Source organism: Festucalex cinctus, chromosome 6 (genome assembly GCF_051991245.1).
Source record: "Festucalex cinctus isolate MCC-2025b chromosome 6, RoL_Fcin_1.0, whole genome shotgun sequence".
Lineage (NCBI taxonomy): Eukaryota > Metazoa > Chordata > Actinopteri > Syngnathiformes > Syngnathidae > Festucalex > Festucalex cinctus.
Window position 1 is genome coordinate 1,934,734 of NC_135416.1, and position 21,660 is coordinate 1,956,393.

General features: G+C 39.6%; 1 protein-coding gene across 3 annotated transcripts in view; it reads left to right on the forward strand.

Moving 5' to 3' along the window:
- Window positions 1-1,048: 1,048 nt before the first annotated feature.
- The window catches only part of cacna1ib (calcium voltage-gated channel subunit alpha1 Ib), a 121,318-nt gene continuing 100,706 nt past the window's right edge, over window positions 1,049-21,660 (forward strand). For all 3 annotated transcript variants that reach the window (XM_077524688.1, XM_077524689.1, XM_077524694.1), the window contains exons 1-2: window positions 1,049-1,422; window positions 20,239-20,583. In XM_077524688.1, the coding sequence (XP_077380814.1) occupies window positions 20,253-20,583 (331 nt within the window). In that variant the 5' untranslated portion in view covers window positions 1,049-1,422; window positions 20,239-20,252. The remainder of the gene's footprint in view (window positions 1,423-20,238; window positions 20,584-21,660) is intronic.

Consider the following 21,660-nt stretch of genomic DNA (forward strand, 5'->3'; position numbering starts at 1 on the left):
TTGCTTGAAGAATCAGGTTTAGGATTTTCAGTCAAGGTAATGTGGACTCAGACGATATAGAGCACGGGAGGCGTGAATTTTTCCAAACTAGTTGAAATTTGAACCGTGAAAATTGGAAGTATTATGTGGGAGTTGTTACGCGGCAAAAAAGTGTGGAGAATAAAAATCACAATAACATATGTGGGAATGCTTCAGCAATCCCACAATGAATGGGGAAAAGTTGATATTAAACGTTCAATTAAGCAAATACCGTAGGTAATGTGGAATCAGACGATAGATAGCCCGGGAGGCATGAATTTTTTAAGCTTGTTGAAATTTGAACTGTAAAAATTGGAAGTATTATGTGGGAGTTATTACGCAGCAAAAAAAGTGTGGAGAATAAAAATCACAATAACGTGTTGGAATGCTACAGCATTCCCACAACTAGACTAAGTGCAATTTCTGGAGAAATTGCATGGGAATGCTGAATGCTAAGATTTGAATGCATGTGGAATGCTTATGAAGTAAATTGAGAGATAAATTACGAAATTATAACCATTATTGTGATTTTTATTACTAAAATATACACTCTGATAATTAAGGGAAGCAACAACAGATTATACACAAGTAGAAGAAAAAGAAAACATCTTTCTGAGAGTTATGTTGAGGGGGCGTATTATACACGAGTGCGTGTTATTCACAGGATTTTACGGTACTTATTGCATGGTCGTCAGCATCAAGTGATAAACTGTTGATTTATTTTAATACAGCGTGTGCGTGCGCATAGATGCAAGTGGAGGTTGAGTGTAGGAGGAGGAGGAGGATGAGGAGGAGGAGGTTCAATCCTTTCTCGCGCATCACTTGAGGAATTCCCAGAGTTTGTAAGCGAGAAAGAGGACGTCGACCGACGGACGGACGGACGCATCCGCGGCAGGCGGAGGCAAGCGGCGGACTCGAACCCGCGGCTCCTCCGATGACGCCGGCGAGCGCACGCCGATCGCGGGGAGAGAAAGGGGGGCGAGGAGAAGGAGGAGGAGGAGGTGGAGGAGGAAGAGGAGGAGGAGACACTCCCTTCTCCCGCTCAGGTTGTCGGCGGCCGCGGTGACATCGCGTCGACTCTCCGCTGACGAAGGGAGCGCGCGGGTTTTTACCTCCGCCAAGGCGCGCGGACGCTTCGCAAAAAAAAAAAAAAAAAAAAGTGTGTGACACGTGCAACAGGATTCCAAGCGAGCGGCGAGGAATGTTCGGACGCTCGTGCGCGTGGAATACCTGACACCCGGAGAAAACCCGTTTTGGATTTCCTCCAGAACCCATCCGGACTTCCAGAGTGGATCCGGATTTTTTTTATTTTTTTTTTATTCCATTCCGGATTACCAGGATTTAGTCTTCTGATTATTGTATTTTTCACAGCACTGTTGTGGAGATTTCATGTCGGAGGAGAAGGTAAGCATTATGTCATACGTAACATTTCATACTTTTACATAATCAATATATATTTTTTTTTTCGGTCACAGTTTGCATGCGTGCCGTTCAAATTGAAAACGACACCTGAATCCGTTTGAATGACGTCGGCGCGACAGGGGGCGCTCGCCCGGCTCGAGCCGCGCTCGCTTGGTGGCCACTTCATTAGGAACACCTGCACGATCGATCGTGAAAAAAAAAATCGCAACTTGGGAGTTTTGGGGTCGCGCGTACGCGGGTGCTCCGTCGAATCCGTTGGTTGCTTTTATGAGCTTGAAGGAAGCCCAAAATTTAATTTTTTGGCGGTTCAGCGGTTGTCACGTGTCAAAACGTAAAGGGCAAGTTCAAAGTTCAAGGTCACAACAATATCAAAAACGTAACATTTTTCTGCTATTTTAATCGGATTATCTGCAACTTTGGTGGACACGTAGTCCGTATGAAGTCACTCAAATCGGTTGCATTGTTGAATTCGAATGGGATCTTCGACGATCGTGTTCCACGAGGTTAGAAATCGCATCGTACTAAATGATATCGTGTCACATGTCCAATTAAAGGTCTCGGCGAGGACATTCCAGATCATTCATCAGTTCGTCAATATGATATAGTGTGATGATGTCATCACTGGAAATACTGTTTTTTTTTTATTGTTGTTTTTTTGTTTTTTTTTTTGCATGGAAATAAGAACTTCGATTCCCTCAAGGTCAAATGGTCAGACGCCATCAGGCTATGACCTAAGTGGTGGTCTCAAGGGGTGGGGTGGTGATCACCAACGACAGGGAGCTGACGTGTGCGTGTGTGTGTGTTTATATGATTGTGTATATCCAGGAGGATATTACACACTTTGTATTATCTCAAAACAAATAATGTTGTTCTTGAAAGAAAAAAAAGTATTTAAAAAAAAAGAAGCTTGATCTTGAAGTAACATGAATTTTTACTTTAAAAAAAGATTCTTGTACGATACATTTTTTTTCAAAATAAAATCTAAACAAAATCGTTGTTTGCAATTTTTTTTCCTAAAAATAAAAATATTAAAAAAAGTATTTAGATCTTGAGAAACAATTAAATGTTCTTGAAATTGAAACTTTTTTGGGGGGGAACAAAATGGGAATTTTTCAAAATAAAATCTAAACAAAATCGATGTTTGCAAATATTTTTTCTAAAAAAATATTTAAAAGTATTTAGATCTTGAGAAGAAATTAAATGTCCTTGAAATTGAATTTTTATTTTTATTTTATTTTTTTGGGGGGGCAAAATATGATTTTTTTTCCAAATATAATCTAAACAAAATCGATGTTTGTGAATATATTTCTAAAAGAAAATATATTAAAAAAAAGTATTTAGATCTTGAGAAACAATTAAATGTCCGTGAAATTTAAACTTTTTTTTTTTTTTTGGTGTAAAACTGTTTTCCTTAAATGCTGCATGTTATCCTGACAAAAAGTGACTGTTCGTTTAATATTTTTTCTAGATGTCTTCCAGGCTTTATTTTTTATTTTTTTGAAAAACTAAGAATTTATTTTCAAGAAAGAAACTTTTTTTTTTCTAAAAAACAAACAAACAACTAAACTCTTTTTTTCTCAAAGAAAAAAATAGAACTCCCACACAGATTATTGAAAATATTTAGAAATATTGACCTCCATTACTAAACTTTTTATTTTTAAATTATTATTATTATTATTTTTTTTTTAATTCCACGCAAAATATTGAAAATATTTAGAAAATGACTGAATCAAATCTCCATATAAAGACATACCTACAAAATTATTTTCACATTTCAAATTTTTCTCATCTCCAAACAAAAAGTATTTTCATCACAGATTTATTTATTTATTTATTTATTTATTTTTTCATGGAAGCCCTAAAAGAAATGAAAGCTAAAAACCAACATGTGGTGCCACATTCAACATGTCACAGTGAACATCCATAACAAATGTCCACGTATAGTTGCCGTTCACGTGCAGCTATAGTAAATATTGAATATGGAATAAAAGGGCAAGTCGATAGATGTCGTTCAGCTGCATCGGCATGCAACGGCGACGGACACGCATACGCTCTACACGCTTTTACATATCTTCCGGGACGACGGTTCCATATCGCAGCGAGAGCACTATTGATTTTTCACAGGTGGAGATGTCACAGGGAGCTCAGGTCAACGCTTTGATTCACTCTGCGTTGCTACATTTTTCGTACTGAAGGTGAGAAATATGAACCATGTCAACAGTATAGTGCATTTTACAACACTTATGAATCATTTTCCAGTATTGGATAAGGAATTGTGTACAAAGAATAAAAGTGCAAATACCTCTGTGGCATCTTATTCCCTGAATTTTATTTTAAACCGATTAAAAGTATCAGAATTCGAACGCTGATGACGTATCCCGTGCGGAAGCCGTCTTCGTTCGTTTCAACGGGAATTTGCTGACGTAACGGGCGAGAAAAAGGACCGTCCCAAATACTGCGCCAATTAATCGTCAACACGACCGGTTTCATGTCATTCCGTGTGGGGGCGTGGGGGGTGGCCGCTCCTAATGTGGGCTAAAGCGCGCTTAGCCTAGCAAGAGTACAAGTCTATGGAGGACCAAAACTGCCAAAATTCTAAATAAATAAATGACTAAAAGTGAAAATAAAAATGAATATAAAAAAAATATAATTTGAAAATTAAATATAAATGGAAATAAATCCGTTTTTATTTTCACTTTTTGTCATTTATTTATGTATTTATTTAGTCATTTATTTATGTATTTATTTAGTCATTTATTTATTTATTTAGTCGTTTATTATTTAGTCATTTATTTAGTCGGAGTCGGCGGAATCCAACCCAAGACACGCTTAGGACCGCCCCCTCATTTGAATAACGTATATAAATAACATACTTGGCAGTATGGCCCAAAACTGCCAAAATTCAAAATAAATAAATAAATGACTAAATAAATAAATATATGACAAAATAAATACATAAATAAATGACTAAATAAATAAATAAATAACTAAATAAATAAATACATAAATGGCTAAAAGTGAAAATAAAAACGGATTTATTGCCATTTATATTTATTTTTTCAGATGTAATTTTCAAAAAAAATTTTTTTTCACTTTTAGTCATTTATTTATTTATTTAGTCATTTATTTATTGTTTTGGTCCTCCATACAAGTCACCACGTAATTCAATGTGTATTTTACGGACGCGATATGTTACGATGACCACGTGACTGTCCGAAAATGCCCGATAGAGTACTTAACGCAAAAAAATACTCATAAAAAACCCGAACTCCTAAACCCTTCAACCACTAACATGTTGTACATCCTAATCCTTAACACAAACTAAACCCTAAATCTTAAAAGCCAGACTCCGTATACTCTTCACCCTTTATCCTTTTTAGCTATTTTTTTCCCCCTGCTGCGACCAATCAAGCGACCGATCCTCCTACTGCTGCGTGGCCCTCGAGCAACCCTCAATCACTGCGGCACCTCGCCTCGATCGATCCGGTTCCACAACTCAGGCCGCCACTGACCCTGAGCACCGTTCTTCAATGCCCCTTGGGGATGGCATATACAGATGCACATCATCCATTTCTATAAATGTCAAAAAGCTATCCAGGGGTACTTTATTTACTTAACTGCAGATGGGGGAGGTGTCTACTAGAGGAAGAGGCAGCGGGCGGGTGGTTTGCCCTGGAGGCTTTGGACTCATTTACTGCCAGCTCAGTTAAAATTGATATTTGACGTCCGTAGTCGTCAGTGGCAGTGAATGCGAGTTTATTTTTTCAGATGTGAATTGGGACGGTATGTGCATTGGTGGGTGCTGCTGTTTTGCTTTAGCAACAGAGCTCAGTTGTTGATGGCTGAGTTTGAACTACACTGTTTTTCTTCCCGGGAAATTTGAGGGAGGCATTTAATGTATGGAAGGTATTGTTTTTTCTTTGTCATGACTAGGGTCATGCAAGGGTTATGTTTACAGTCATGACTAGGGTCATGCAAGGGTTATGTTTACTGTCATGACTAGGGTCATGCAAGGGTTATGTTTACTGTCATGACTAGGGTCATGCAATGGTTATGTTTACTGTCATGACTAGGATCATGCAAGGGTTATGCTTACTGTCATGACTAGGGTCATGCAAGGGTTATGCTTACTGTCATGCAAGGGTTATGTTTACTGTCATGACTAGGGTCATGCAAGGGTTGTGCTTACTGTCATGACTAGGGTCATGCAATATTGTGACAGTTTTTTTGTATCGCCAACCTACCTAGAATATTGTGACAATTAGGTATCATGACCATATTGTGATATCTTTCGTGATATTTCGATATCGTTACATCCCAAATTAATACATGATTAATGCAATTTATTTTTTGTGATTAATTAATTAGTTAACACTTTAACTTTGACAGCACTAATATGGTCCATTGCTGTATTCCTCATTCCATTCCTTTTTTTTTCAAGCGCAGTTTTCTTAGCAGGACTCGTTAACGCCCGCTAATCAGAACATCTGAGAAGCGTCTTGTAATTGTTGACACGCGCGGCGTCGCCTCGCGACGTCTTAGCGCGCGTGTGTTTGTCGCACAGCTTGAGCGAACGACTAAACGAGAATCTGCGCTGATAGATGGCGGCAAAGGCGGCGAGCAGATGGAGGCGACACCCCGCTTGCCTCCCAGACGGATCGCTCGCAGACTCGCTCGCAGACTCGCTCGCGCATCCATTCAGCCCGATACCGCCGTTTAGGGAGCGTCAAAGCACTGACTCTGCATTTTTGTTTTGTTTTCTTGCTTTTTCTCTCTGAAGGTTTTACGCTTCGGAATAATTTGAAAAAAAAGATTTGGCACCATCCATTGTCAAAGGAAAATTTTGGGAAAAATATGTCGTGAATGTCATGACTAGGGTCATGCAAGGGTTATGCTTACTGTTGTGACTAGGGTCATGCAAGGGTTATGTTTACTGTCATGCAAGGATTATGTTTGGGTCATGACCGTCAGGTCAAGTGTCTGTTTTGAACTGATGTAACCAGCATCTAGTTTCAACTGGGCTTAGGCTATGTGATGTCAGGAATCTTTACTCTCTTTATCTGGTCAACAGCCAATTAGATAATACCATGTCAGTCCTGTCACTCACATGTCTAGTCACAGCGAATCAGATTGATTCGTTGTCTATAAAAGCTGGTCTGAGAAGTGTTTGTTTTTGTCGGATTATTACCTCTGTTCCTCTGTGCACCTCTGTAGCCCAAGTTAGCTTAGCGTCTCGTGATTCTCAAAACATTCTCGTTGTTTCTCGTCTAGTCAAGTTTGTTCTAACGCCTCTCGATGTGATGCAAATAAAGAGTTAAAATCTATTACTTTTTTATTTTTTTTATTTTTTTTTACAAGTACACCTTATATTACAGAAAACACCCTAATGCGAATACCAAAACTAATGAAATCTAAGCAAAAATAATTATTTAAAAAAAAATGGATAAAAACTCACTAACTTGCTCTAAAAACCAATTAACACAAAACTAAATAAAAAACAAAACAAAATTCAAAATAAATAACAATAATAATAATAACAATAATAATAATAATAATAAATAAAAGAAATAATAAATAATAAAAATACAAATTATAATAATAATATTAATGATAAACAATAAAGTCAAGTCTAAGTCTAAGTCTAAAAATAATAATACAACAACAACAACAATAATAATAATAATAATAATAATAATGATAAAAAATAAAATAATAATACAAATAATAATAATCGCAATAATAATAATAAAAAAAAATAAAAAAATAATAAAACTAACGAATGCTAAAACAAAAACTAATGAAAACCAACTTGCTCTAGCAACTAATTCAAATCAACTGAAGCTTAGTGACAAAACAAAAGTCAAAACGAAATAAAAACTAACTTTAGCGAAAAATCCCAAACGATTCTAATCCTGGTCCAGGTGACAATCGGACTCACTGGTGCCAGATGCGAATTTTTTTTGTCACACTTTGGAGTGCGTTTTGTGTTTTGTGCGAATCAACACAAAATGGCCGCCTTCCTGTACTTTTTCTGTTCCACATTCACTTCCATGCGTCCTGCTATGACGAACACCTGTGCCGGATTTCATGAGAAGTGAGTGAATATTTATGAACTTTTCAATTTCTTCCATTTCGGCAGCAAAAAACAATCAACAACAAAAAAAAAACATGATTTTAAACTGGTCAGGGTTGTGCGTCTGCGGAATGAGTGATGCGATTAAACACTCAGGTAGCCAAAACCTCCCTGTTGTTTGTTAGCATCTAGCAGCGAGCTAATGAGAGCGTTTTGTGCTGCGAGGCCGCGACGTCATTAAAAAGTCGGCACACAAACACACCTGCTCCCTCTTTTCGCCGGCCTCCTTCCACTTTTCCTTCCAATTTGCCGTCCGATTGGTTCCCGCTCACCTCTGCCGCTCTTCCGTAATTGCTCCACACTTTTTATTTTCCACCCTAAATGCTTCACTTTATCTTTTATGTTCTAAATGACTGAATAGAAATTGACGCTATCGTCGCCTGGGGATTGCTAATACTTCTTTTTCATCTTCTTCTTCTTCTTCTTCTCATCCGTCTTAAAGAATCAATAAACAATTGTTTGTTTGCTCTTATCTTAAGGGCTTCCCCAAGCGGTGCAAAGTATGATTTAAAATTTAAAATAAGCACAAATTGATTATTTCGATCGTTTTGCACGAGTGCGGCATGCTGCTCTGAACAATTAGCGTTAGCGCTGATGCTAATAAACAAAAGAAGCAACTGACCTAAGCCACCAATATTACAGATCTCTTAAGTTGGGAAACGCCAATTAAAACTTTGAGACACTTCATGATGACAACTATACAATTGTTTTCAGTTTCCGAGCCACTTCATGAAGAATCACACACAAATGCGTTCAGTTGCCAAAATTACTCGTGATGCCAATCATTCAATTATTGAGCCGCTTTGTGTGGACAAACATACCGTTTGTGACAGTTACAGAGCCACTTCGTGATGACAAACATACAGTTGTTTTCAAACCAAGCCACTTCATGATGACATTTTCAACAAATGAGTTACCAAGCTGCATTAAGATGACAAATACAGATCTACATCTGTTCACTATAACCGAGCCACTTCATAATTACAAACATAAACATACATCTGTTTCAATTTCTAGGAGTTACCAAGTTCCATTATGATGACAAACACAGACCTACATATATTTACAGTTACCAAGCCACTTCATGATTACAAAATACAGTTGTTTTCAAACCAAGCCATTTCGTAATAACAAACTATTTCTAGGAGTTACCAAGCTGCATTATGATGACAAATACAAACCACATCTATTTACGTAACCAAGCCACTTCATAATTACATACATACATACATCTGTTTACAGTTACCAAGCCACTTCATAATGACAATTTCTAGGAGTTACCAAGCTGCATTATGATGACAAATACAGACCTACATCTATTTACAGTAACCACGCCACTTCATAATGACATACATACATCTGTTTTTAGTTACCAAGCCACTTCATAATGACAATTTCTAGGAGTTACCAAGCCACATTATGATGACAAATACAGACCTACATCTATTTACAGTTACCAAACCACTTCATACAATTTCTTTACTTTACTTGAGTTACTGAGGCACCTAAGTACAAGGATCGTACATTTGTTTACAGTTGTAGTTGTCAATCTGCCTTGTGATGAAAAACATACAATTGTTTTGTAATTGCGCCACTTCATAAATATTTTGAGTTATGGAGCTGCCTCATGATGTAAAAGTCACAATTGTTTAGTTTTGTGATCCAAACGAGAATAACCTTGAGCATCGAACGAGCCACATGCTGCTTCACCACGCAGGTAGCCTCTTTTTGTGCTAAATTCCGACGGCGTCCGGGGCCTCGCTAGTTTGCGTCTGTGCTTTTTTTTTTTCCATTTGTCTCAAGCGCATCTTGATTTTATTCTGCGCCCGAATGACATCATTCAAAGACGAATGGCTCCAATATCCGCCGCTCTCAATCCGACGCTTCACCCGCCGATAGACATTTTGCGGCGGGTACGTTTTCAAAGGGAGCGCGACCGTTCAATCGCCATTCCGAGAATCAGATCAGTCGAGGGCTGTTCGTGGAAATAAGACGATGGCGAACCTTTTGATGAATTGATCCGGAGTGCATTAAGGTTGCGCCGGTTCGTTGTGCTAACGGGATCCTGTGAGGATGAAGCACAGGAAGGACACAGAAATTGGTGGGGGCGGAAAAAAATCTAGTATCAACTAATCTAGTTCAAACTTTCATTGGCATCTGTGCTTTGTCCAAGAAAACATATTTCAAATGATCAAACACAACGCCTGAAATCGAAATAAGCTCGCTAGCTAACAGTTGGGTCAAAAAATAAATAAATAATAACCCAGACTGAGTCAAAAACTGAAATAATCCAATTTTTTTTTCAGGGTTATTCTTTGAAGCCAAAAAGTTCAGTCAAATAAATAACTCATCAAACAATGGTTTGACCCAACCTTTCAGCTAAATAAAGTTTTATTTAACTCCAACATGATAAGGTGGTCCCTGTTTGACCCTATTTTGGTTATTTTTGACCAAATTGTTTTCAAGAGTGAATCATAGACTCAAAAATAACTCAATTTTAGTTAAAAATTGGACCGACCCAACTATTTGGTTCAGTTTGACCAAAATTTCAGCACAAGCTTTTTTTAATTAATTTATTTATTTATTTATTTTTTCTTGTGAAAACCAACCCAAACTGTTGGATCGTTTTGATACAGAACAACCCAAAGTTTGGTTAAATTGACCTAAGTAGCGGGTAGTCTAATTTTTTATTTTTTATTATTATTATTTTTTTTGCATTTTAACCACAATTTGGTTCTTTATAACCAATCAGTTTTAAGTTTGTACACTTTTAAAAGCAATTGGATCAAAAACAAGAACAATTTGTGTAAAACTTTCCCATTTTTGTTACTCTTGTACAACCAATTGCACAACGTATTATTACCTCTGTTCCTGCTGTGCAACTCCACCGCCCAAGTTAGCTTAGCGTCTCGTGATTCTCGATACATTCTCGTCGTTTCTCGTCTAGTCAGGTTTGTTCTAACGCCTCTCGATGTTTGTGTCTGCATTTTTGGGATCCAACCCCAGAACATAACAGCAGTTGATTGAGTTTTTTAAAGTAACAACGTTAAGTAAGATGCAAAAAAAAAAAAAAAAAAAACAGAAAATAGCATCCCTCGCTGTCTTCCAGCAAAGGTGGGCGGGCTTTTTCACCACAATGGAAAGGAAGAAAAAAAAAACATTTGGAAACGGTATTGAAAGTGACGCTCAACTTCACGGCTCCTCGCTTCCTCCGCCGTCCGTCTTTCTTTCTTTTTTTTCTTTTTTTTTTTTTTTAGACGCTTCAGCTTTAATTATCAGCTGGCGGCCACCGTCGGCCCCTTAAACGCTTCTGACAGCCAGGTGCGCACACACAAACATTTGTATACAAACATGCACATAGACCGGATCATCACATTCATACTTTAACAGTGCGCAATCACACGCCTCCGTAAACAATAATAAACACCAGCTGATACGAACGATAGGACTCATATACCAAGTATAAGCACGCGCGCGTATACGCACGCCGGTGGGGCCGTAAACAATGATGGCGGCTTTGCCAGGCGGCTTGGAAATGAGAAGCCGGGCGAGCCAGGATTAATTAGGTAGGAAATGGAAAGCGAGCGAGGGGGAAGCGTGCCGGCGTGCTGCGAAATAAACAACAAGACAATTGTTTCAAAGATGATGACGAGATTAGGACTTATGGACGAGCCCATCACGACTCAATTGAAGGGAAATGTTCGCAATGTGCTAAAAAATTGTGGAATAAAGTCTGAGAAACTAAAAAAAACCCAAAAACATTACAGGGAAACAAATTGCAAAAATAACTAGACGAGAAGCAGGACCAGGCTGCATTATGATGACAAATACAGACCTACATCTATTTACAGGAACCAAGCCACTTCATAATTACAAACATACATTTGTTCAGAGTTACCAAGCCACTTCGTGATGACAATTTCTAGGCGTTACAAAGCTGCATTATGATGATAAATACATACCTACATATATTTACAGTAACCAAGCCACTTCATAATTACAAACATACATTTGTTCACAGTTACCAAGCCACTTCATGATGACAATTTGTAGGCGTTACAAAGCTGCATTATGCTGATAAATACAGATCCACATCTATTTACAGTAACTGAGCCACTTTATAATTACAAACAAACATACATCTGTTTACAGTTACCAAGCCACTTCATGATAACACTTTCTAGGAGTTACCAAGCTGCATCACGATGACAAATACAGACCTACATCTATTTACAGTAACCAAGCTACTTCAAAATTACAAACATAAATTGTTTACAGTTACCAAGCCACTTCATGATGACAATTTTTAGGCGTTACCAAGCTGCATTATGATGACAAATACAGACCTACATCTATTTTCAGTAACCAAGCCACTTCATAATTACAAACATACATCTGTTCACAGTTACCAAGCCACTTCATGATGACGATCATCCAGTTGTTTTGAGTTACTGAGCCACCTCAGGAAAAGGATCAAACATTTGTTTACAGTTGTCAATCATGTACAAGTTTACTAATTAGTATTTTCTAAATTGAGTTGAAAAGAAAATCGCAATAATCAACTTAAAGCTTCGTATCGGGATTAATCAGTATCGAATCGTGATATGGATCAAATCCCCAGTGAATTGCCTAGTGCCTGACGATTCGATTCGTATCACGATTCAAAACCGATTAATACCGATACGAATTTATGTATAAATTTCTGCATGAATTTATATAAGCTCTCAAAATATTGATGTGAAGGCATCATACTTGTTGCAGTGTATTACATTGTGCGACTTTGTTCCACCGCCTTGTTACATTGCCTTGTCGTGTCGTTGCATCAGAAGGAAAACGTCAAAGATCATTTTGGGTCAACGTGACGGGCCACTAACGAGCGTTTCGCTGTTTTGGCTCGGGCGAGAAGTCGCCATAGCCGCTCCAGCTGGCGACTGGCTCGGATCGAATAAAACAACCTGTAATCTACCACACAAAGTAACACCGTGTTTATGCCGGGTCACAGTAATCAAAGCGGCAATTAGTTGTCATTTCGGAAGCACGAGGCAATAAAAAACGTTAGTTGATGATGGCAGATGTTGATGACAAATGTGCATTTGCAACATATACCGACATCAATGGGGGCCTTTGCAAGACAGAAAATAGTTGTTTGCTAACTAGCTGATGAATGAAGGGCTACGGTATATTCACGACGTGCGCAACACTTGCTACTTTTATTGCTTTGGTTTCATTCTATATGGAAGTGATTGAATCACGTTGCGTTTATGTATGATTGCATGCTCGTCAAATTTGCGCCATGGCGTCAGTCATTTTAACGTCAACATATTTTGAGGGATCAGCATAAAGGTAAAAAAAACAACAACAAAAAAACAGCAACATATGATACATAAATAAGTCACTATTGCACCATTTCGTAGAATGTAGTAAAAGTGAGAGCCCTTGCGCTTTCAAGAAACTCCAAAGGTTTGTCTGTCAATGCCGGCCACCGGCACTATGTTTTTTTGAAAAGCAACAGGTTTGCAATCGTGGGTGAAAAAAAAAAAAAAAAAAAAAAAAAAAAGTCTGTTCGTGCAGACATTCTCCGCCAATAGAAATCTCTGCTAAAATGCTGCACTTATTGACTGTATAATTTTACACTCACAAGCACACCGAGAGACAATTCGGAGCGCCCAATTAACCTGCCAGGCATGTCTTTGGAATGTGGGAGGTAAACCGGAGTACCCGGAGAAGACCCACGCGGGCACAGGGAGAACATGCAAACTCCCACCCAGGAAGCCCGGAATCGAACCCGAGTCCTCAGAACTGGGAGGCGGACGTGCTAATCAGTCAACCACCGTGCCGCCCACCACACATAATAATAATAATAATAATAATAATAATAAAAATTACATCTATTTTAATCCATTCATAAATTGCATTTGAACACAATTGGACTTGGTGTACACTGTTAATGATGATGATGATGATAATGATGATGTTGGTGATGATGATGATGATATTGATGATGATGAAGAGGAAGTTGCAAGCAGAAGAAGAAGAGCATTGGTTGGACGGCTTGATCTCCAGCAGGCCGTCACATCCACTCCGCTCTTTCAGAATCACAGCACAGCATCTACTCACCACCACAACTCCCCCACCCATGTTAAATTCAATTCGGGTCTAATCCAATATCTGCTTGTCGTCTTTGAGATTAATACGACAACAATTCCAGGCGTCATCGCGGGGACTGTTTATCGGAGGAAGTCATCTCAAAAGGCGGACTCGTCCGCCGCACGCGGATTCCGCGCCGTTAATCCGCGCCAGGCCTCCGAGTTCGCGGCGAGCTCTATTTTTATCTCAGCTACCACGTCGTCCGCCCACTGCTGCCGTCCACAGCGGCCAAGAAATACTTCTGCTTCCGAGACCTTTTGTTGCGCTGAATGTCACCTTGCTAACTTCTGAGGAAAAACTACACTTTGTCGCACACTCGAGAGGACAAATATATCTTAAAAAAAAGAAAAAAGCAATGGAAGAAGACAGGGTTTATGTCACTGGGATCTATTTTTATATTATATATATTTAAAAAAAAAAAATCTTTTGAAAAGTTGACCACTAGTGTCATGACTAGGGTCATGTAAGGGTTATGTTTACTGTCATGACTAGGGTCATGCAACGGTTATGTTTAATGTCATGACTAGGGTCATGTAAGGGTTATGTTTACTGTCATGACTAGGGTCATGCAAGGGTTATGCTTACTGTCATGACTAGGGTTATGTAAGGGTTATGTTTACTGTCATGACTAGGGTCATGTAAGGGTTATGTTTACTGTCAAGACTAAGGTCATTCAACGGTTATGTTTACTGTCATGACTAGGGTCATCCAAGGGTTACGTATATGGTCATGACTAGGGTCATGCAAGGGTTATGCTTACTGTCATGATTAGGGTCATGCAAGGGTTATGTTTACTGTCATGACTAGGGTCATGCATGGGTTATGCTTGGGCCCTGCCAGGGTTATGTTTGTGTCATGACCGTGAGGTCAAGTGTCTGTTTTGAACTGATGTAACCAGCATCTAGTTTCAACTAGTAAGACGCTATGTGATGTAAGAAGCTATGTGATGTCAGGAATCTTTAATCTCTTTATCTGGTCAACAGCCAATCAGATAATTCCATGTCAGTCCTGTTACCCACATGTCTAGCCAAAACCAATCAGATCGATTCGCTGTCGATATAAGCAGCATTACGCTAACAAACGGCGCAGCCGGCAGCCTGATCATGTGCTAGCTCGCGTTAGCATGTTAGCTCATTTGTATCACATTGTTAGCGTGCCTCTCAGCATGACAGTAGCAGAGCGTGAGGATCTATGGCTGGTAAAAATAGACGTCTGGGGCAGCTGCTGAGCGCGCGATGTGAGCAGCATTCGCGTTAGCGCCATTCGTCTACGCAGCCTCGCTACCGCCGCGCGCGGCGACAAATCACCTCGTTGACTCCCCGGCTTGAAACGACCACGGGCTGAGTATAAATATACACAACCTAGATAAGACAAGCACATGCAGGATACGTCTTTGTCATACGCTTGCAAAAGTGTGCTGAGTGCTTTTTTTTTTTTTTGTGGCAGCCATTTGAGGACGATTGAGTCCCATGTGAGTTAATTTATGTAGAGCTATCAAAATCTGTGTCTGCCAAAAGGGGGCGCCTATGTCAATTTTTAGTCAAGCTCAGACCCTAATTTTGCAACAAGTCATTTGAGGTACTCCAAAAAAACAGAAGTTGGTGCTCTGTTTTTTGGAATATTTTTTTTTTCTGTTTTGGGAATAATTTTTTTCCCACTGCTTTTCAGAGTAATTTTTTTTTCTGTTTTTAGGATTTTTTTTTAAGACAGAAAAAAAAATCTGTAAAACAGAAAAAAAATATTCAGAAAAACAGAAAAAAATACTCAAAAAACAAAGCTCCCACAAAAAAAATTTGGTAAAAAAAAACTGGATTTTTTTTTTTTTTTTCCCCAAGTGAATGCAATACGCTTCGGTACATTCTTGACAAAATCTTAACTTTTCACTGCTGGAATTTGTTCAATGAGTTAAGCATCCCTTTTAACTGTTTTCAAAGTTTGCTGCAATTGTTTCATCAAAAATTTCAATTTGCTAATTGGATGTGCTTGTATTTGAAAAAATGCTGAAAAAAAAGTCAATTTTCAATCAAAATGACATCTTCCTGTGCATTTAACTATTAAGGCTTTTTTTTTTTTTTTTTTTTTTTTTTGTGCATCTAGTCATGATAGACACGATTACCAAATTTCATGTTGCTAAGTTAAACTTGGTTTGGGAGCTAAATTTCAGCAAAAAAATCTGAATGTGTGCTAACTTGGGTTTTTGACACTTTTTTTTGTGGGTGCATTCATAATGGACATATCTGCCAAATTTCAGGATGTTATTTAGGGGCTGAATTTTGCCACACAACGAAAAGTTTCCTACTAAGCCTATTTTTGGCTGCTTCAAACCAAAATGGCAGACTTCCTGTGTCTTTTCAGACTTAAGTTTGAGATTTTGTTGTCGGCATATTTTTATGATAGACATGTCCACCAAATTCTATGCTGCTCAGTGGAATTGACGAGAAAAAAAAATCCAGTCAATTTTGAATATAAAAGCCCTTGAAATGACTTAGATTATGCTTTCAATTTGTGCATTATGTGTTTCATACAGCATGCTGAATTATTCATACGTATTTGATTGGGAGTTGTTAGTCAAACAGGACGAGAGCGGACGCAGCAATTAGTGGGAAAAAACAAACACTACAAGCTCCTCCAAACAACGCTGACTGCTTCTTTGCCAAACGCAACCAAACTCCGATTGTAAATGAAACCATTTATGCAAATGCGCTTCAACGATACGAAATCAAATATCGTTTGTTCAGAGCTGCGGCGAGACAAATGTAGACGAACAAAGTGAGGAATGATAACGCTTCATATTTAATTCACTACAGTGCAAGTGAACGTTTGAGCAAAAAATGTTGAGAGAGTCACAAAGTAGGGAGAGATTAATGCACAAATAATATTCAAGTGCATCTACTTGCGGTGTTGAAAATAATCCACTTGAAAGCGCATTTATAGGCTGCACAGCCACAGCGATAGGTGGCGCTATAACTGTAACTAAATAGCGAATCTGTGCATGTTTAATTATGTACAATTTTCAACATTTTCAAGTCAGTTTAATCATGCTTTTTAAATGTGTATTTTTCCATTATATTTTCATTTCCATTTGAATCGTTTATCATTTTGATTAAAATATTTTTATTAGTGGTTTTATTTTGTTTTATTTTTACATGTATTCATACTTTTATATCTAATTTAATGAATTTATTTATTCATCAACAGTATTTGTATTTTATTTTTTTAGGTATTTTATAATTATTTTGAGTGAAATTTTCCAAGTTGACAATTTGACTTTCTATTTACCGCATTTCTTTTCATTTTGTTTACATTTTTATTCTTTTGAATTTTTTTCACTTTTCCCTATCATTTATTTGTTTTTACTTTGATTAAGTTTTTATTTTTGAATTAAATATTTTAACCATTTTTTTTATAACTTTTTTTCAGTAACTAAATTTTGTCTAAATAATTTGCATTTTACATTACATTTTTATTTTTCGTTTTTTTAGATGATTTTTAAAATTTCTATATTTTTCATTATTTTAGTTTTTTTTTTTTTTTTTTTCAGTTTTTCATGCTGACTTTGTGATATTTCTTTAAAATTTCACTCCATGTAGTTATGGAATGCAAATTTTATTACAATTTGATCATCGTTTCAAAGAACCTGGTTTCCAACAAAAAAAAACGAAAGAAAAAAACCCCAAGTGTGTCCATTTTGAAGTAAAAAAGGTCACATTTGGCATTCCTCCACAAAATGTCATGACATTTGCAAAGTAGTTAGTAGCATAAATGTGCTGCTGCAAACTTGTGCGGCGGTTGCGATTCTTTCTCAGGAAGTAATACGCATGAGAACAAGTGACATAGCCGTGATGCTAATGAAGGAAAAAAAAAAAAGTGCAGACCAAAATGTCGTCTGGTGTAATGAAACCATAAAAGCGGACGACTTCTAAGGAATCAGACGCGCGTGTCCGTGTGGGTGTGTGTGTGTGTCCACAGGTTGCAGGGTCATATTTGGACATGTCGTTTTGGCCGCCAGCGGCAGACAGACTGCAAAGAAAACAACTTTTTTCTGCGTGTCCTTTTACTCTCCGCACGGGGCCCGGCTGCAATGCATAATTCAAAGGCGGCCGCGTTGCTTTCTGCCCATTTCGCGCTGGCGATCCCGCCGAAAAACACGACGGGCCAATTAAATCGGTGCCCAAAACAAGAAGAGTGGGGTGGGGGGTGGGGGGGGGGTGTAATAAAGCACGTAACGATGACGAGCAGGGACTCGAAAAAGCCGACTTCCATTATCAGCAGAGGTAGCGTTGAGATTTGGAGTCGGTTTGGGTCCCGGTGGCTACTGTGCTTCATTTGAGGTCATTGTGCGAAGATGTCAAATGCTAAATTAGTGAGGAATCGGATATGCGCAACCAGACTAGCGAGTAGCTACGCGTTTTTTCTTACTTAAGGAAATATGCACCGAAGTCATCTTGCATTGAGTCATCTCGTAGTTCATTTCTCATCACTCTGGTAACGCTGATGTTCATGTCAATCAATCAATGAATCAATCAATGAGTCAATCAATGAATCAATCAATCAATCAATCAATCAACCAATCAATCAATCAATCAATCAATCAATCAATCAAACTTTATTGATATAGCACCTTTCATACATTCAAAATGCAACTCAAAGTGCTGAACATCCATCATACAATAAAAAGAACCCCCCCCACATCCCCATGATCGTACTACCCACAGACACACCCAAAACACAACAATCACACGAAAACCACAACATGGCGGGGGCACAGAAGTACCCTGTAAGGAAAAGCACCCAAGGAAGAGTTCGTCCACAGTGAGAGGGATGAAGACCAGCCATCCCTCTCAGTGTGGAGGCGCCCCCATGAGGAAACACTGGAGCAAAAAATTGAATAGCTACCAAATAAAAACATTTAAACACTAAAAGAAAACAGTTAAACACTATAGAAAAAAAAAAGATGAATAAAGACAAAGCTACAAAGTTTAGTCGGGGTCGAACCCGCGCTGGCATCACTACTCGGTCTTCTCACCACTGAGTCATCTGGCATCCTTGTAATCGCACACCTAGACCAGGTACACACATAAAGACTATCGAGCTGTTTTTGTGGTGATCTTGCCCTTTCCTGACCAAGGACATCAAATGCCCAACTATCTTTCGTCTTACATGATTGTCGTGTAAAATTATTCTTCTGTCTGATATGTGTTAAGAGTGGATTAATAGGGTCCGGAATAGGTTGGGGCCCGGCAATCTTACAGCGTTGTGTGTGGGGAAAGCTGACTACTCTCGAGTCACTTGACATTGTGAACTGTGATCAAGGAATAACCTGGCAATAACCAGATGGTTATGCGCTTCACTCAACTGAGTTCTCCGCGATATCCATCTGGTACCTCTCCGCGGTCATTCGGTCGGGAAAGTCGGGACATTCTGTGCAATAATTTGAGCTGATTGGACGATTGGACATTCTACACGTTTGTTTTAACCAATCACGGCCATGGGTGAAAATTTCGTCTTCGGTATTGCCAAAGGGGGGATATGCACCAACATCTTACCAGCTAGAAATGCACGAAGCGTCCCTCGCTGTTCGACATTCAACAAGGAAACGGTGAGTCGTTCTGCGAGAACAGAATTAATTGCAGCGTCCGCTCGTTCATGTTAGGTTTGTTTTTTTTTAGCGCCGGCGTTGGCGTACAACTTAGTCATCGAGATCCTTGGACATCTCGCCCCTGTGTTGTCCTGCCACCAGGTCACCTCACACTCAAACATCTCGTACGAAGACATCTCACCTTTGAGTCATCTTGAAACTTGGTCACGTTAGTCATCTCACTCAGACTCTTCCTGTTGTTCATCTCATTAGTTAGTTATCCTGCCAACCAATCAGTCATCTCTGCAATCGACCATCTTGCTTCTTAGTCCTCTCGCACTCAGTCCTTCCCACACTCAGAAAATCTCGTCTCGCAATCATCTTGCACTCCTCTGACGTTATTGACATCATCTCGGTTTCAGTCATCTCACAGTCCGTCAACTCCATTGATGTCATGACCACATTCAAGTCGGGGTTCACCACTCCCGGTCCTCGAGGTCTGGAGTCCTGCGTGTTTTAGATGTTTCCGCCTACCAACACATCTGATCCCAAAGATCAAAATCGATATCAGAAATGCTGATGAGCTCATTTTATGAATCAGGTGTGCTAGTGGGCAGAAACACCTCAAGGACCGGAACTGGTGAACCCTGGACTAAGTCATGTCGTCATCAGACCTCTCGCACTGAATCCTCGCTGGTGTCAATTCAGCTGCTCTTCCACCTCTCCTTCATTCATCTCGCGTCACTTTAGCAACCGAAAGCACTCGACAAATTTCACACAAAAGCCCCTGCGTGTATTTTTAGCCCTTTGCCATTTTGGTCCCATAATGGCGCGAGTGCGACCCCGCCGCTCGCAACATCGATTTCCGCACCGAGGTCAATAGACGTGCAATTTTTTGAAAAAAAAAAATAAAAAAATCTTTTCTTTCTTTTTCGAGCAGACTTTGGCGTTGCCATGACGAGCGAGGAGGAGGAGGAGGGCCCCTCGACGGCGGCGACGACCATCACCCGGGTGACCAGGGTCGATGATGTCATTGACCCCTCCTCCCCCCACCCGTACAACCTGGATGAAGAAGAAGAAGAAGAAGAAGAAGAGGAGGAGGAGGAGGAGAAGGAGGATATAGAGGAAGAGGAAGTGGACCGCGACGATGACGAGGACGACGACGATGGTAGCAGTGCCACCAGTGTACTGGTGGTCCCGTATCCCGAACTGGTACCGGTGGTCTTCTTCTGCCTCAAGCAGACCACCTGTCCTCGCAGCTGGTGTATCCGCATGGTTTCCAGTCCATATCCTTTTTTTTTTTTTTTTAGTCAGCTCAAGCAGTGGCCACAGGACGTGAGGTACGCACAATGGTGGTTCAGGGTCCAATTGTATATTTTCTGTCGGTCAAACGGTTGACTGTCTCGTCCATGCATTTTTTTTTGAGTAAATACATCACGGTAACAGCCATCAAAACCCATCCATCCATCCATCCATCCATCCATCCATCCATCCATCCATCCATCCATCCATCCAACCATCCATCCATCCATCCATCCATCCATCCATCCATCCATCCAACCATCCATCCATGCATCCAACCATTCATCCATCCATCCATCCATCCATCCATCCATCCATCCATCCATCCATCCATCCATCCAACCATCCATCCATCCATACAACCATTCATCCATCATCCAACCATCCATCCATCCATCCATCCAACCATCCATCCATCCATCCAACCATTCATCCATCCATCCATCCATCCATCCATCCATCCAACCATTCATCCATCCATCCATCCATCCATCCATCCATCCATCCAACCATCCATACGACCATTCATCCATCCATCCATCCATCCATCCATCCATCCATCCATCCATCCACCCATCCATCCATCCATCCAACCATTCATCCAACCATCCATCCATCCATCCATCCATCCATCCATCCATCCATCCATCCATCCATCCATCCATCCATCCATCCTTCCATTTGCTACAGCTTACCCTGTTCCGGGTCGATGAGAATACACCCTGGGCCTCATCTATCCTCTTTGGTCCAATGTCGTCTTCCACGACTCCTGTCTTTTGTCCAACGGTTTGCGGACGAGCCCTCTAAGCCAATGCAGTTCCTCCGTCCTCCCCTTTCCTCAATCCGGTTGAGTTCTCAGCATGGCTGTGGAAGCGGTTTTATCACCATCCTTACCAGGATCCTGTTGGATAGGGTTGTCCACTCGTTAGGATTTCAGGGAATAGATGTGGAGGTCTGGACATACGATAAGATTCTAAGATATCTCGCAAGATTGGACATCCAATGACATGTGGATTAAAAACTGTGGCCCAATACTTGGGAGCTGGCGGACTAGATTTGG